The sequence below is a fragment of the Nomascus leucogenys genome, chromosome 23, assembly GCF_006542625.1.
Source record: "Nomascus leucogenys isolate Asia chromosome 23, Asia_NLE_v1, whole genome shotgun sequence".
Lineage (NCBI taxonomy): Eukaryota > Metazoa > Chordata > Mammalia > Primates > Hylobatidae > Nomascus > Nomascus leucogenys.
The window spans coordinates 26,024,439-26,035,681 of NC_044403.1; the positions used below are offsets into that span (position 1 = coordinate 26,024,439).

The 11,243-nt window shown below is 51.1% G+C and overlaps 1 protein-coding gene across 2 annotated transcripts; it reads left to right on the forward strand.

Moving 5' to 3' along the window:
- On the forward strand, nt 1-9,517 carry LPAR5 (lysophosphatidic acid receptor 5). Of its 2 annotated transcripts, none has more exons than XM_030804903.1 (2): nt 1-64; nt 7,255-9,517. In XM_030804903.1, exon 2 carries the CDS (start codon nt 7,471-7,473, stop codon nt 8,587-8,589), a length of 1,119 nt encoding a protein of 372 aa, XP_030660763.1. In that variant the 5' UTR covers nt 1-64; nt 7,255-7,470; the 3' UTR covers nt 8,590-9,517. The 2 variants fall into 2 exon arrangements, with proteins under 2 accessions (XP_030660763.1, XP_030660764.1); XM_030804904.1 differs by lacking the exon at nt 1-64 and adding an exon at nt 3,039-3,146.
- Nucleotides 9,518-11,243: the final 1,726 nt, after the last annotated feature.

Below are 11,243 nucleotides of genomic sequence, written 5' to 3' on the forward strand. Positions count from 1 at the left end.
AGCAAAGAGCAGTGCCCAGCCCAGCTCAGAGGGCAATGGGACAGATCCCAGAGGCCCTGAGGAGGTAAGGAACCTGGCCCCCGGATGTGTACGTGGGAAGCTGAAGGACAGAGACCCAGCGAGAAGGAAGGTGGCTGCACTCTCTGGTGTGTGAGCGGTGTTGGGATGGGTGATATAGAAGTAGCAGTCCCGGGGCCTCTGTGTGTGTCGTGGTCTCTTTGCTCCTCAGCGCCTTGGGGTTGAGATCGCCCGTGCTTGTGAAGCTGCCTGGTTCTGTCTGTGTAAGGATACTGTCCCTAAGGCAGGGCCTTCTTTCTCTTCCTCCCCAGCCCAGTTGTCTGTGCACATACCTGTTTATTACAGGATGTGTATAGACACTGATTTCTATGTTACCAGGGATCTTGTGTGCACATCTCTTAGTGTGTGTGTATATGTGTCTGTGCACACACACGTGTAATGAGTGGTATACTTACCTGACATCAGTGTGTGCCGACGTTCTTCAGCCTACGGGGGCCTCCATATCTCTCCTTCCTGGTGTTCCTTCTTTTCTGGGGCAGCTGCCATTTCTTTGATTCCTGCATCTCTCCCACAGCCTGACCTCTTCTTCAAGGCAGGATTGGGGGAGAGGGTCTGGGCTGCCCCTCCCCCACACCTAGATTTCCTCCTTCCACATCCTGTTAGCCTCCTTTTTGGCAGTTTTTTCCATCTTCGCCATCTGGCCTGGCGCTGTGCCCATTCAGCTCCTGAAGGGAGCCCCAGGGCTCGGGAAGCAGGAGTGTGGGATGGGGACCAGGCCAGGAGCCTGGCAGCTCTCAGTGCTCAGCTTGGGCCATTCTGTGTGATTGTCAGAAAGAGGCAGCTTTTTGACAACCAGGCTCCTTTATAAAGATGGGCTAGGGCCAGGTGCGGTGGCTCATGCCTATAATCTCAGTACTTTGGGAGGCCGAGCCGGGTGGATCAACTGAGGTCAGGAGTTCAATACCAGCCTGACCAATATGGTGAAACCTGTCTCTACTACAAATACAAAAATTAGCCAGGCATGGTGGTGTGCGCCTGTAGTCCCAGCTACTCAGGAGGCTGAGACAAGAGAATTGCTTGAACCTGGGAGGCAAAGGTTGCAGTGAGCTGAGATTGTACCACTGCACTCCAGCCTGGGCAACGGGGAGACTCCGTCTCAAAAAAAAAAAAAAAAAAAAAGATGGGCTGGGTGCAGTGGCTCACTCTTGTAATTCCAGCACCCAGCACTTTGGGAGGCCGAGGTCTGCAGATCACTTGAGGTCAGGAGACCAGCCTAGCCTGGCCAACATGGTGAAACCCCGTTTCTACTGAAAACACAAAAAATCAGGCAGGTGTGGTGGTGCGAGCTATGATTCCAGCTACTTGGGTGGCTGAGGCACGAGAATTGCTTGAACCCGGGAGGTGGAGGTTGCAGTGAGCCAAGATTGTGCTACCGCACTCCAGCCTCCAAACGAAGTGAGACTCTGTATCCAAAAAAGAGAACCCCAAGAACTTCTCCCCTTTGGGATAGAGTAACAAGAGAGCATCGCCATTTCCTTCGCTAAAAAATTCCTAACTATGCCTTTACATTTATTTATTTATGTTTTTTGAGACAGAGTTTCACTCTTGTCACCCAGGCTGGAGTGCAGTGGCGCGATCTCGGTTCACTGCAACCTCCACCTCCTGGGTTCAAGGGATTCTCCTGCCTCAGCCTCCCGAGTAGCTGGGATTACAGATGCCGCCACTACGCCTGGCTAATTTTTGTATTTTTAGTAGAGACGGGGTTTTGCCATGTTGGCCAGGCTGGTTTTGAATGCCTGACCTCAGGTGATCCGCCCACCTCAGCCTCCCAAAGTGCTGGGATTACAGGCGTGAGCCACCACTTGGCCTAACTTTACCTTTAAGTAGCCGTTCAACTAATAATCTTGGTCTATTTAACATTTTAGTTTTTTCTTTTTTTTTTTTTTGAGATGGAGTCTCGCTCTGCCACCTAGGCTGGAGTGCAGTGGCGCAATCTCGGCTCACTGCAACCTCTGCCTCTCGGGTTCAAGCGATTCTCCTGCCTCAGCCTCCCGAGTAGCTGGGATTACAGGCAGGTGCCACCAAGCCCAGCTAATTTTTTGTATTTTTAGTAGAGATGGGGTTTCACCGTGTTAGCCAGGATGGTCTCGGTCTCCTGACCTCATGATCTGCCCATCTTGGCCTCCCAAAGTGTGCTGGGATTACAGGTGTAAGCCACCACACTCGGCCCTTTTTTTTTTTTTTTTTTTTTTGAGACAGAGTCTCACTCTGTCAGCCAGGCTGGAGTGCAATGGCACGATCTCGGCTCACTGCAACCTCCGTCTCCCGGGCTCAAGCAATTCTCCTGCCTCAGCTTCCTGAGTAGCTGGGATTACAGGCACGTGAATCTTGCCCGGCTAATTGTATTTTTAGTAGAGACGGGGTTTCACCATGTTGGCCAGGCTGGTCTCAAACTCCTGGCCTCGTGATACGCCTGCCTCGGCCTCCCAAAGTGCTGGGATTACAGGTGTGAGCCACCATTCCCGGTTTATTTACTTATTTATTTTTACTGAGACGGAGTCTCACTCTGTTGCCCAAACTGGAGTGCAATGGCATGATCTTGGTTCACTGCAACCTCCGCCTCTTGGGTTCCAGTGATTCAAGCATATTTATGTGTATGTGTGAAAGATGAGTTTATGTCACCACTTTTGGAAGTGGGTTATTAAAAATAACCCACTTCAAATAACCCACTTTATACATTTCAGTTGGACAAATGAGGAAGTGAAATAATGTATCTATGTTAGATATTATGCATAGAAATTACAATATGGTGATGATCAGTAAATGATAGCTATTATTTTTAACATTTACAGAGGTAGGTGCTGGGAATACACAAAGATAAATAAGCCATGGTCCACAGCCCCTCCATCTAAGAGCTCACAGTCTAATGGGAGGGGCAGACCAGGAACAGCTGACTACCATGCATGGGGAGAGCGCTGGTACCACATCTGCCTTGTGTTGCAGCGGCGGTCAGGGAAGGCTTTGCAGAGTCCTGAAAAAATACTAGGCTTGCCAGTTGGAGAACGGGAGGCAGGGCATTCCAAGTTGAAGAAACACCACATACAAAGGCAGAGTCCTGAAAACATAAGGTATGTCCACAATTAGTATTAGTTTGGTGTGAATGGAGCAAAGGAGCATAGGGCGGGGGAGTGTATCAGAAATGAGCCTGGTTTTACTTGCTTTTCAGCATGTTTAAGCCTCATTTGGTATTATCTTCATTGTTGAGATTAGTATTTTGCAGAGGAAGTATTTCTTTATTCCCTTTAACTATTTTACTATATCTCTTACAAGTCTCAAACTGTTGATGGTGGTGGTTGGAGGGAGAACAAAACCAAATACAAGAAAAACTTGTGGCCAGGTACAGTGGCTCATACCTGTAATCCTAGGACTTACAGAGCCCAGGGCAAAAGGATTGCTTGAGCCTGAGTTTAAGACCAGCCTGGCCAACACAGTCAGACCCCATTTCTATGAAAAAAATTTTTTTTTCTTTTTTTGAGATGGAGTCTTGCTCTGTTGCACAGGCTGGAGTGCAGTGGTGGAATCTTAGCTCACTGCAACCTCCCTCCCCCGGGTACATGCGATTCTCCTGACTCAGTCTCCTGAGTAGCTGGGATTACAGGCACCTGTCACTATGCCTGGCTTTTTTTTTTTGTATTTTTAGTAGAGACGGGGTTTCACCATGTTGGCTAGGCTGGTTTCGAGCTCCTGACCTCAAGTGATCCACCCACCTCAGCCTCCCAAAGTGCTAGGATTACAGGTGTGAGCCACTGCCCCTGGCCATCTACAAAAAATTTAAAAATTAGCCAGGGATGGTGGCACACGCCTGTAGGTCCAACTACTCAGAGACTGAGGTAAGAGGATCACTTGAATCTGGGAGGTCAGGACTGCACTGGGCCAAGATCGAGCCACTGCTTTCCAGCCTGGACCACGGAGTGAGACCCTGTCTCAAAAAACAAACAAACAAAAAACTTGTTATAGCCAGGTTTATGACTTATTTTCTTGCAACAATTTAAACAGTTCCTTTTTTTTTTTGAGACGGAGTCTCACTGTCGCCCAGGCTGGAATGCAGTGGCGCGAACTCTGCTCAGCGCAAATTCTGCCTCCCGGGTTCCCGCCAGTCTCCTGTCTCAGCCTCCTGAGTAACTGGGACTACAGGCGCCCACCACCATGCCCAGCTAAATTTTTTTGTATTTTTAGTAGAGACAGGTTTCACTGTGTTAGCCAGGATGGTCTCGATCTCCTCACCTCATGATCCGCCCGCCTCGGCCTCCCAAAGTGCTGGGATTACAGGCATGAGCCACCGCGCCTGGCCCTCTTTTTTTTTTTTTTTTTTTTTTTTTTGAGACGGAGTCTCACTCTGTTGCCCAGGCTGGAGTGCAATGGCTCAATCTCAGCTCACTGCAAGCTCCGCGTCCCAGGTTCATGCCATTCTCCTGCCTCAGCCTCCTGAGTAGCTGGGACTACAGGCGCCCGCCACCACACCCGGCTAATTTTTTGTATTTTTAATAGAGACGAGATTTCACCGTGTTAGCCAGGATGGTCTCAATCTCCTGACCTCGTGATCCGCCTGCCTCGGCCTCCCAAAGTGCTGGGATTACCAGCGTGAACCACCATGCCGGGCCTAAACAGTTCCTTTTGAAAGTAATAAACTCGGTGTCTTGGGATAATTGCTCAGGGTCTCAGACAACTTCTCTCCCTAAGATGACATCTAGACACCCTTGTTCACAGTGGCATTATTCACAATAGCCAAAAGGTGGAAAGAATCCAAGTATTCACTGACAGATGAATGGACGAGCAAAATATTATACGATGAAATACATTATTCAGCTATAAAAATGAAATTCCAGGCCAGGCGTGGTGGCTCATGTCCGTAATCCCAGCACTTTGGGAGGCCGAGCCGGGTGGATCACCTGAGGTCAGGAGTTCGAGACCAGCCTGACCAACAGGGAGAAAGCCTGTCTCTACTAAAAATACAAAATCAGCCAGGCATGGTGGCGCATGCCTGTAATCCCAGCTACTCAGGAGGCTGAGGCAGGAGAATCGCTTGAACCCCGGAAACAGAGGTTGCGGTGAGCCGAGATCGCGCCATTGCACTCCAGCTTGGGCAACAAAAGCGAAACTGGGTCTCCAAAAAAAAAAAAGGAAAAGAAATTCCTTTACATACTACAACATGAATAGATGTTGGAAACATTATGCTAAGTGAAATAAACCAGACACAAAAGGACAAATATTGTATGATTCCACTCATAGGAGATATCTAGAATAGGCAAATTCATTGAGACAGAAAGTAGACTAGAACCAGGAGTTGAATGGGGTGCGGTGGGTAGCACTGCTTAATGACTGCAGAGTCGTTGCTGGGTTGATGAAAAGGTTCTATTTCTGGAAACAGATAGTGGTGACGGTTAAGCAACACTGTCTTGGTCTTTTTTGTTGTTGTTGTTGTTTTTGAGACGGACTCTCAAGACTCTCACTCTGTCTCCCAGGCCGGAGTGCAATGGATTAGACCTGCTGGGGGAGCACTTGGCAAAACTCAACCCACAGGGCCTTCCCCTGCCTAGCAAGACTGTGCTGTCAAATTTATTCACATGTGGCTCTGGTCAAGACTAGCATGCAATCAGCCTATGAGGCCACTGTTATATTATTATTCCCATTTTATAGATGAAGAAACTGAGAAGTCAAATCATTAAGCTGAACCCAGTTTGCTTTGACCACAAATCCAGCCCACATAGGCACCATGATGCATGTGATGAGTAAGGCTGTGATTTTGTTCTGTATTTGGGAGTTTTGTTTGCTTGTTTGCTTGTTTGACATGGAGTCTCACTCTGTCACCCAGGCTGGAGTGCAGTGGCGTGATCTCGGCTCACTGGAACCTCTGCCTCCCAGGTTCAAGGACTCTCCTGCCTCAGCCTCCCCTGTACTCAGGAGTTTGATCTTTATTCTTTGGGTAATGAGGAGGTAGCCTAGCACCTGGTCCAAGGAGGCGCTCCATAAGACCACCTATTGATTTGTGCTTATTATCTGTCTCCCTCCAATGGAATGTAAAGGAGGTGGGGGCAAAGACTTTTTGTTTTGTTCCCTGCTGTGAACATGCCTGGAACCTTCTATGAGCTCAGTAAGCAAGGAAAGAAGGAAAGAAGAGATCTTGAGATAGTAACAGCAACCTAAGCATTTTACACACATCATCTTAATCTCCAAAGAACCTCATGAATTCTCTGTCTGTCTCTCTCTCTCTCTCTCTCATTTTTTGAGACAGAGTCTCTCTCTGTCACCCAGGCTGGAGTGCAGTGGCACGATCTTGGCTCACTGCAACCTCTGCCCCCTGGATTCAAGCAATTCTCCTGTCTCAGCCCCCTGAGTAGCTGGGATTACAGTGCCCACCACTATGCCAGGCTAATTTTTGGTATTTTTTTTTAGTAGAGATGGGGTTTCACCATGTTGGCCAGGCTGGTCTCAAACTCCTGACCTCAGGTGATCCACCTGCCTCGGCCTCCCAAAGTGCTGGGATTACAGGCGTGAGCCACTGCTCCTGGCTATTTTTATTTTTTGAGACAGAGTTTCACTTTCGTTGTCCAGGCTGGAGTGCAATGGCACAGTCTCAGCTCACTGCAACCTCTGCCTCCTGGTTTCAAGTGGTTCTCCTGTCTCAGCCTCCCGAGTAAGTGGGATTACAGGCGTGCACCACCACGCCCAGCTAATTTTTGTATTTTTAGTAGAGATGGGGTTTCACCATATTGGACAGGTTGGTCTCGAACTCCTGACCTCAGGTAATCCACCCGCCCCGGCCTCCCAAAGTGCTGGGATTACAGGCGTGAGCCACTGCACCTGGCCCCGTATTTTTTTGTAGAGATGGGGTTTCCCCGTGTTGCCCAGGCTGGTCCCCAACCCTTAGGTTCAAGCAATTGGTCTGCCTTGGCCTCCCAAAGTGCCGGGATTACAGGTGTAAGCCACTGCACCCAGCCAAGATTAATTTTCCTGAAGTCACACAACTAGGCAAGTTAGCAAAACCAAGATTTAAACCTAGGCATCCGAGTCCCTGGGTGTTTAACACTATACTATATAGTCCTGCTGTAGGAACCTATTCTGGCCCAATGGCAGACTTGAGGCTGAGAAAAGATTCAGAAGGCCTGCCAGTGGAGCTAAACATTTGTGTGTGCAGCCCTGTCTCTGTGTAACTTCTGGCTTGCCTTCCTATTCCAGGTCTCTGCTGCTGACGAAGCTGTGACCAAACGCACCCAACCCTTGGCAGCCATCTGTCCCTGCAGCCATAGCCCACATTCCCATGCCCTCCCTCTGCTTGTTTTGGGACCATGTCTGTACAGCCTCTAGGCCCCAGCCCCGGAGGTGAATGCCATGCCATGACTCTGGTGTGCCCCATGGCATCCCCAGCCTAGCTCCCATTCCCACTTTGGCACGATGTTAGCCAACAGCTCCTCAGCCAACAGTTCTGTTCTCCCCTGTCCTGACTACCGACCTACCCACCGCCTGCACTTGGTGGTCTACAGCTTGGTGCTGGCTGCCGGGCTCCCCCTCAACGCGCTGGCCCTCTGGGTCTTCCTGCGCGCGCTGCGCGTGCACTCGGTGGTGAGCGTGTACATGTGTAACCTGGCGGCCAGCGACCTGCTCTTCACCCTCTCGCTGCCCGTTCGTCTGACCTACTATGCACTACATCACTGGCCCTTCCCCGACCTCCTGTGCCAGACGACGGGCGCCATCTTCCAGATGAACATGTACGGCAGCTGCATCTTCCTGATGCTCATCAACGTGGACCGCTACGCCGCCATCGTGCACCCGCTGCGACTGCGCCACCTGCGGCGGCCCCGCGTGGCGCGGCTGCTCTGCCTGGGCGTGTGGGCGCTCATCCTGGTGTTTGCCGTGCCCGCCGCCCGCGTGCACAGGCCCTCGCGTTGCCGCTACCGGGACCGCGAGGTGCGCCTATGCTTCGAGAGCTTCAGCGACGAGCTGTGGAAAGGCAGGCTGCTGCCCCTCGTGCTGCTGGCCGAGGCGCTGGGCTTCCTGCTGCCCCTGGCGGCGGTGGTCTACTCGTCGGGCCGAGTCTTCTGGACGCTGGCGCGCCCCGACGCCACGCAGAGCCAGCGGCGGCGGAAGACGGTGCGCCTCCTGCTGGCTAACCTCGTCATCTTCTTGCTGTGCTTCGTGCCCTACAACGCCACGCTGGCGGTCTACGGGCTGCTGCGGAGCAAGCTGGTGGCGGCCAGCGTGCCTGCCCGCGATCGCGTGCGCGGGGTGCTGATGGTGATGGTGCTGCTGGCCGGCGCCAACTGCGTGCTGGACCCGCTGGTGTACTACTTTAGCGCCGAGGGCTTCCGCAACACCCTGCGCGGCCTGGGCACTCCGCACCGGGCCAGGACCTTGGCCACTGACGGGACGCGGGCGGCGCTGGCGCAATCCGAAAGGTCCGCTGTCACCACCGACGCCATCAGGCCGGATGCCGCCAGTCAGGGGCTGCTCCGACCCTCCAACTCCCACTCTCTGTCTTCCTTCACACAGTGTCCCCAGGATTCCGCCCTCTGAACGCACATCAGGCCATAGCGCTGTCCGTGCCCGACTCCCAACGCCTCTCGTTCTGGGAGGCTTGCAGGGTGTACACACAAGAAGGTGGGCTGGACACTTGGACCTTTGGGTGGCAATTCCAGTTTAGCAACGCAGAAGAGTACTAAGTGTGGAAGCCAGGGCCCGGGGAAGGCATTGCTGCTGGAAATGGCTTCTTTAAACTGTGAGCACGCAGAGCACCCCTTCTCCAGTGGTGGGAAGTGATGCAGAGAGCCCACCCGTGCCTTTGGGTGGGCAGGGAATTAAACTGCTAAAAGCTGGTTAGATGGAACAGAAAATGGGCATTCTGGATTTAAACCGCCACAGAGGCCTGAGAGCCGAAGAGCCCCAGGTTTGGTGGACAAAGCTACTGAGATGCTTGTTCATCTGCTGACTTCTGTCTAGGATCATGGATGCCACCCCCTTTCATTTCGGCCTAGGCTTCCCCTGCTCACCATTGAGGCCTAATACAAGAGTTCCATATGGACAGAACTAGATTCTTTCTCGCAGTGACTTGTGACGATTTAGACTTGGCATCTAGCGTGGGGTAGTTGGGGCAAGGCAAAACTGACTCAGAGTTTCCCCCTCAACAAAATCCAAGTCCAAACCCTTTTTAGGTTATCCTTTCTTCCATCACATCCCCTTTTCCAGGCCTCCTCCATTTTAGGTCCTTAATATTCTTTCTCTTTGCCTCGCCTCTCTCCTCTTCTCTCTCTCTCCCTCTCTCTCCTTTGTCCAGAGTAAGGATAAAATTATTTCTACTAAAGCATTGGTTCTCAAACTTTTTGGTCTCAGACCCCACTCTTAGAAATTGAAGATCTCAAACAGCTTTGCTTATATTTTGTTCTTTTGATACTTACCATACTAGAAATTAAAGCAAATACATTTTTAAATACACATGCACACATTACATTAGCCATGGGAGCAATAATGTCACCATACACACTTCATGAAGCCTCTGGAAAACTCTACAGTATACTTGTGATAGAATGAGAGTGAAAGGGACAAATAACATCTGTGTAGCAGTATTATGAAAATAGCTTGACCTGGGCCGGGCGCGGTGGCTCACGCCTGTAATCCCAGCACTTTGGGAGGCCAAGGCGGGTGGATCACGAGGTCAGGAGATCGAGACCAGCCTGGCTAAAACGGTGAAACCCCGTCTTTACTAAAAATACAAAAAATTAGCCGGGCGTGGTGGCGGGCGGCTGTAGTCCCAGCTACTCGGGAGGCTGAGGCAGGAGAATGGCGTGAACCCGGGAGGCGGAGCTTGCAGTGAGCCGAGATGGCGCCACTGCACTCCAGTCTGGGCGACAGAGCGAGACTCCGTCTCAAAAAAAAAAAAAAAAAAAAAAAAAAGAGAATAGCTTGACCTTGTGGACTTCCTCAAAGGGTTGGTCCCTGGATCACACTTTGAAAACCATACTTGTCCTGAAGTATTAGAGTTCATGTCTAACTTCTTCCCAAGGCATTATGTACAGTGCTTTTTATTACTGTGGGGAGAGGGCAGTGCTAAATAAATTAATCACTACTGATAGTCTTCATGGCTCAGGGTTTTCCTGCAGCCCTAGGAGTAGTACATAAAATGGAACACTACCCTGGGTATATCAGAGCAGCAGCCCTGGGGCAGGGATGGAGACCGGGGGGTGGAACTAGTCATACACTCAGGCGGAGGGGATGGGGCTTCTCTGGGGGAGGGAAAAGGGAACTGTGCCACAGCCAGGAGAGAAAAGTTTATGGGGAAGTTAAGAGTGAGATGGGAGGACAGGAATAGGCTGTCCATTCTCAGCACACTGGAAGCAAGGGAAATGGGCCATCTACTATTCCTTCCCTCTTTTTTTTTTTTTTTTTTTGAGACGGGGTCTCACACTTGTCACCTGGGCTGGACACTGCAACCTCCGCCTCCCGGGTTCATACGATTCTCCTGCCTCAGCTTCCCAAGTAGCTGGGATTACAGGTGCACACCACCACACCCGGCTAATTTTTTGTATTTTTAGTAGTGATAGGGTTTCACTATGTTGGCCAGACTGGTCTCAAACTCCTGACCTCAGGTGAATCTGCCTGCGTCCCAAAATGCTGGGATTACAGGCATGAGCCACCGTGCCCGGCTATTCCTTCCCTCTTCACCCAAGTTGGGGGCTTGGAGGGGCTGCAGAGTTGGCACTTGTGGACATCTTCAGACCCTGACATTACTGAGGGAGTTGTTGCCCTGTGTGCGTCCTATAGCATTTCTGTCCCTATGTCTCAACACTGTATTTTTATGTGTGTGTGCACGCACTGTGTGTGTGTGTGTGTGTGTGTGTGTGAGAGAGAGTAGTGTGTGTGTGTGTTTCAGGGTTCTCTGTTTGTGTCTGTTTTAATCCAGGGTAGCCTTTTGTGTGTGCCTTTATGCCAAGGGCTCCAGACGGTGATTTACAGGGGTAAAATGACCCCTGGTGGCCACATCAGAGAACTGACCCAGATTCCTCAGGGATAGTCATGAAATCTGGGCCTTTCTCCATCTGGGTGGAGATTGGAGCCTGGAGCCTGCAGCCCGGCACTTACCTCCAGCTGCTCTGGAAGAGGCCTGGTGATTAGCACCTGCTCCATCTCTCTTCATCTTCAAGGTTCAAGACCTGTGCCCTTCCTGTCCTGAGAGC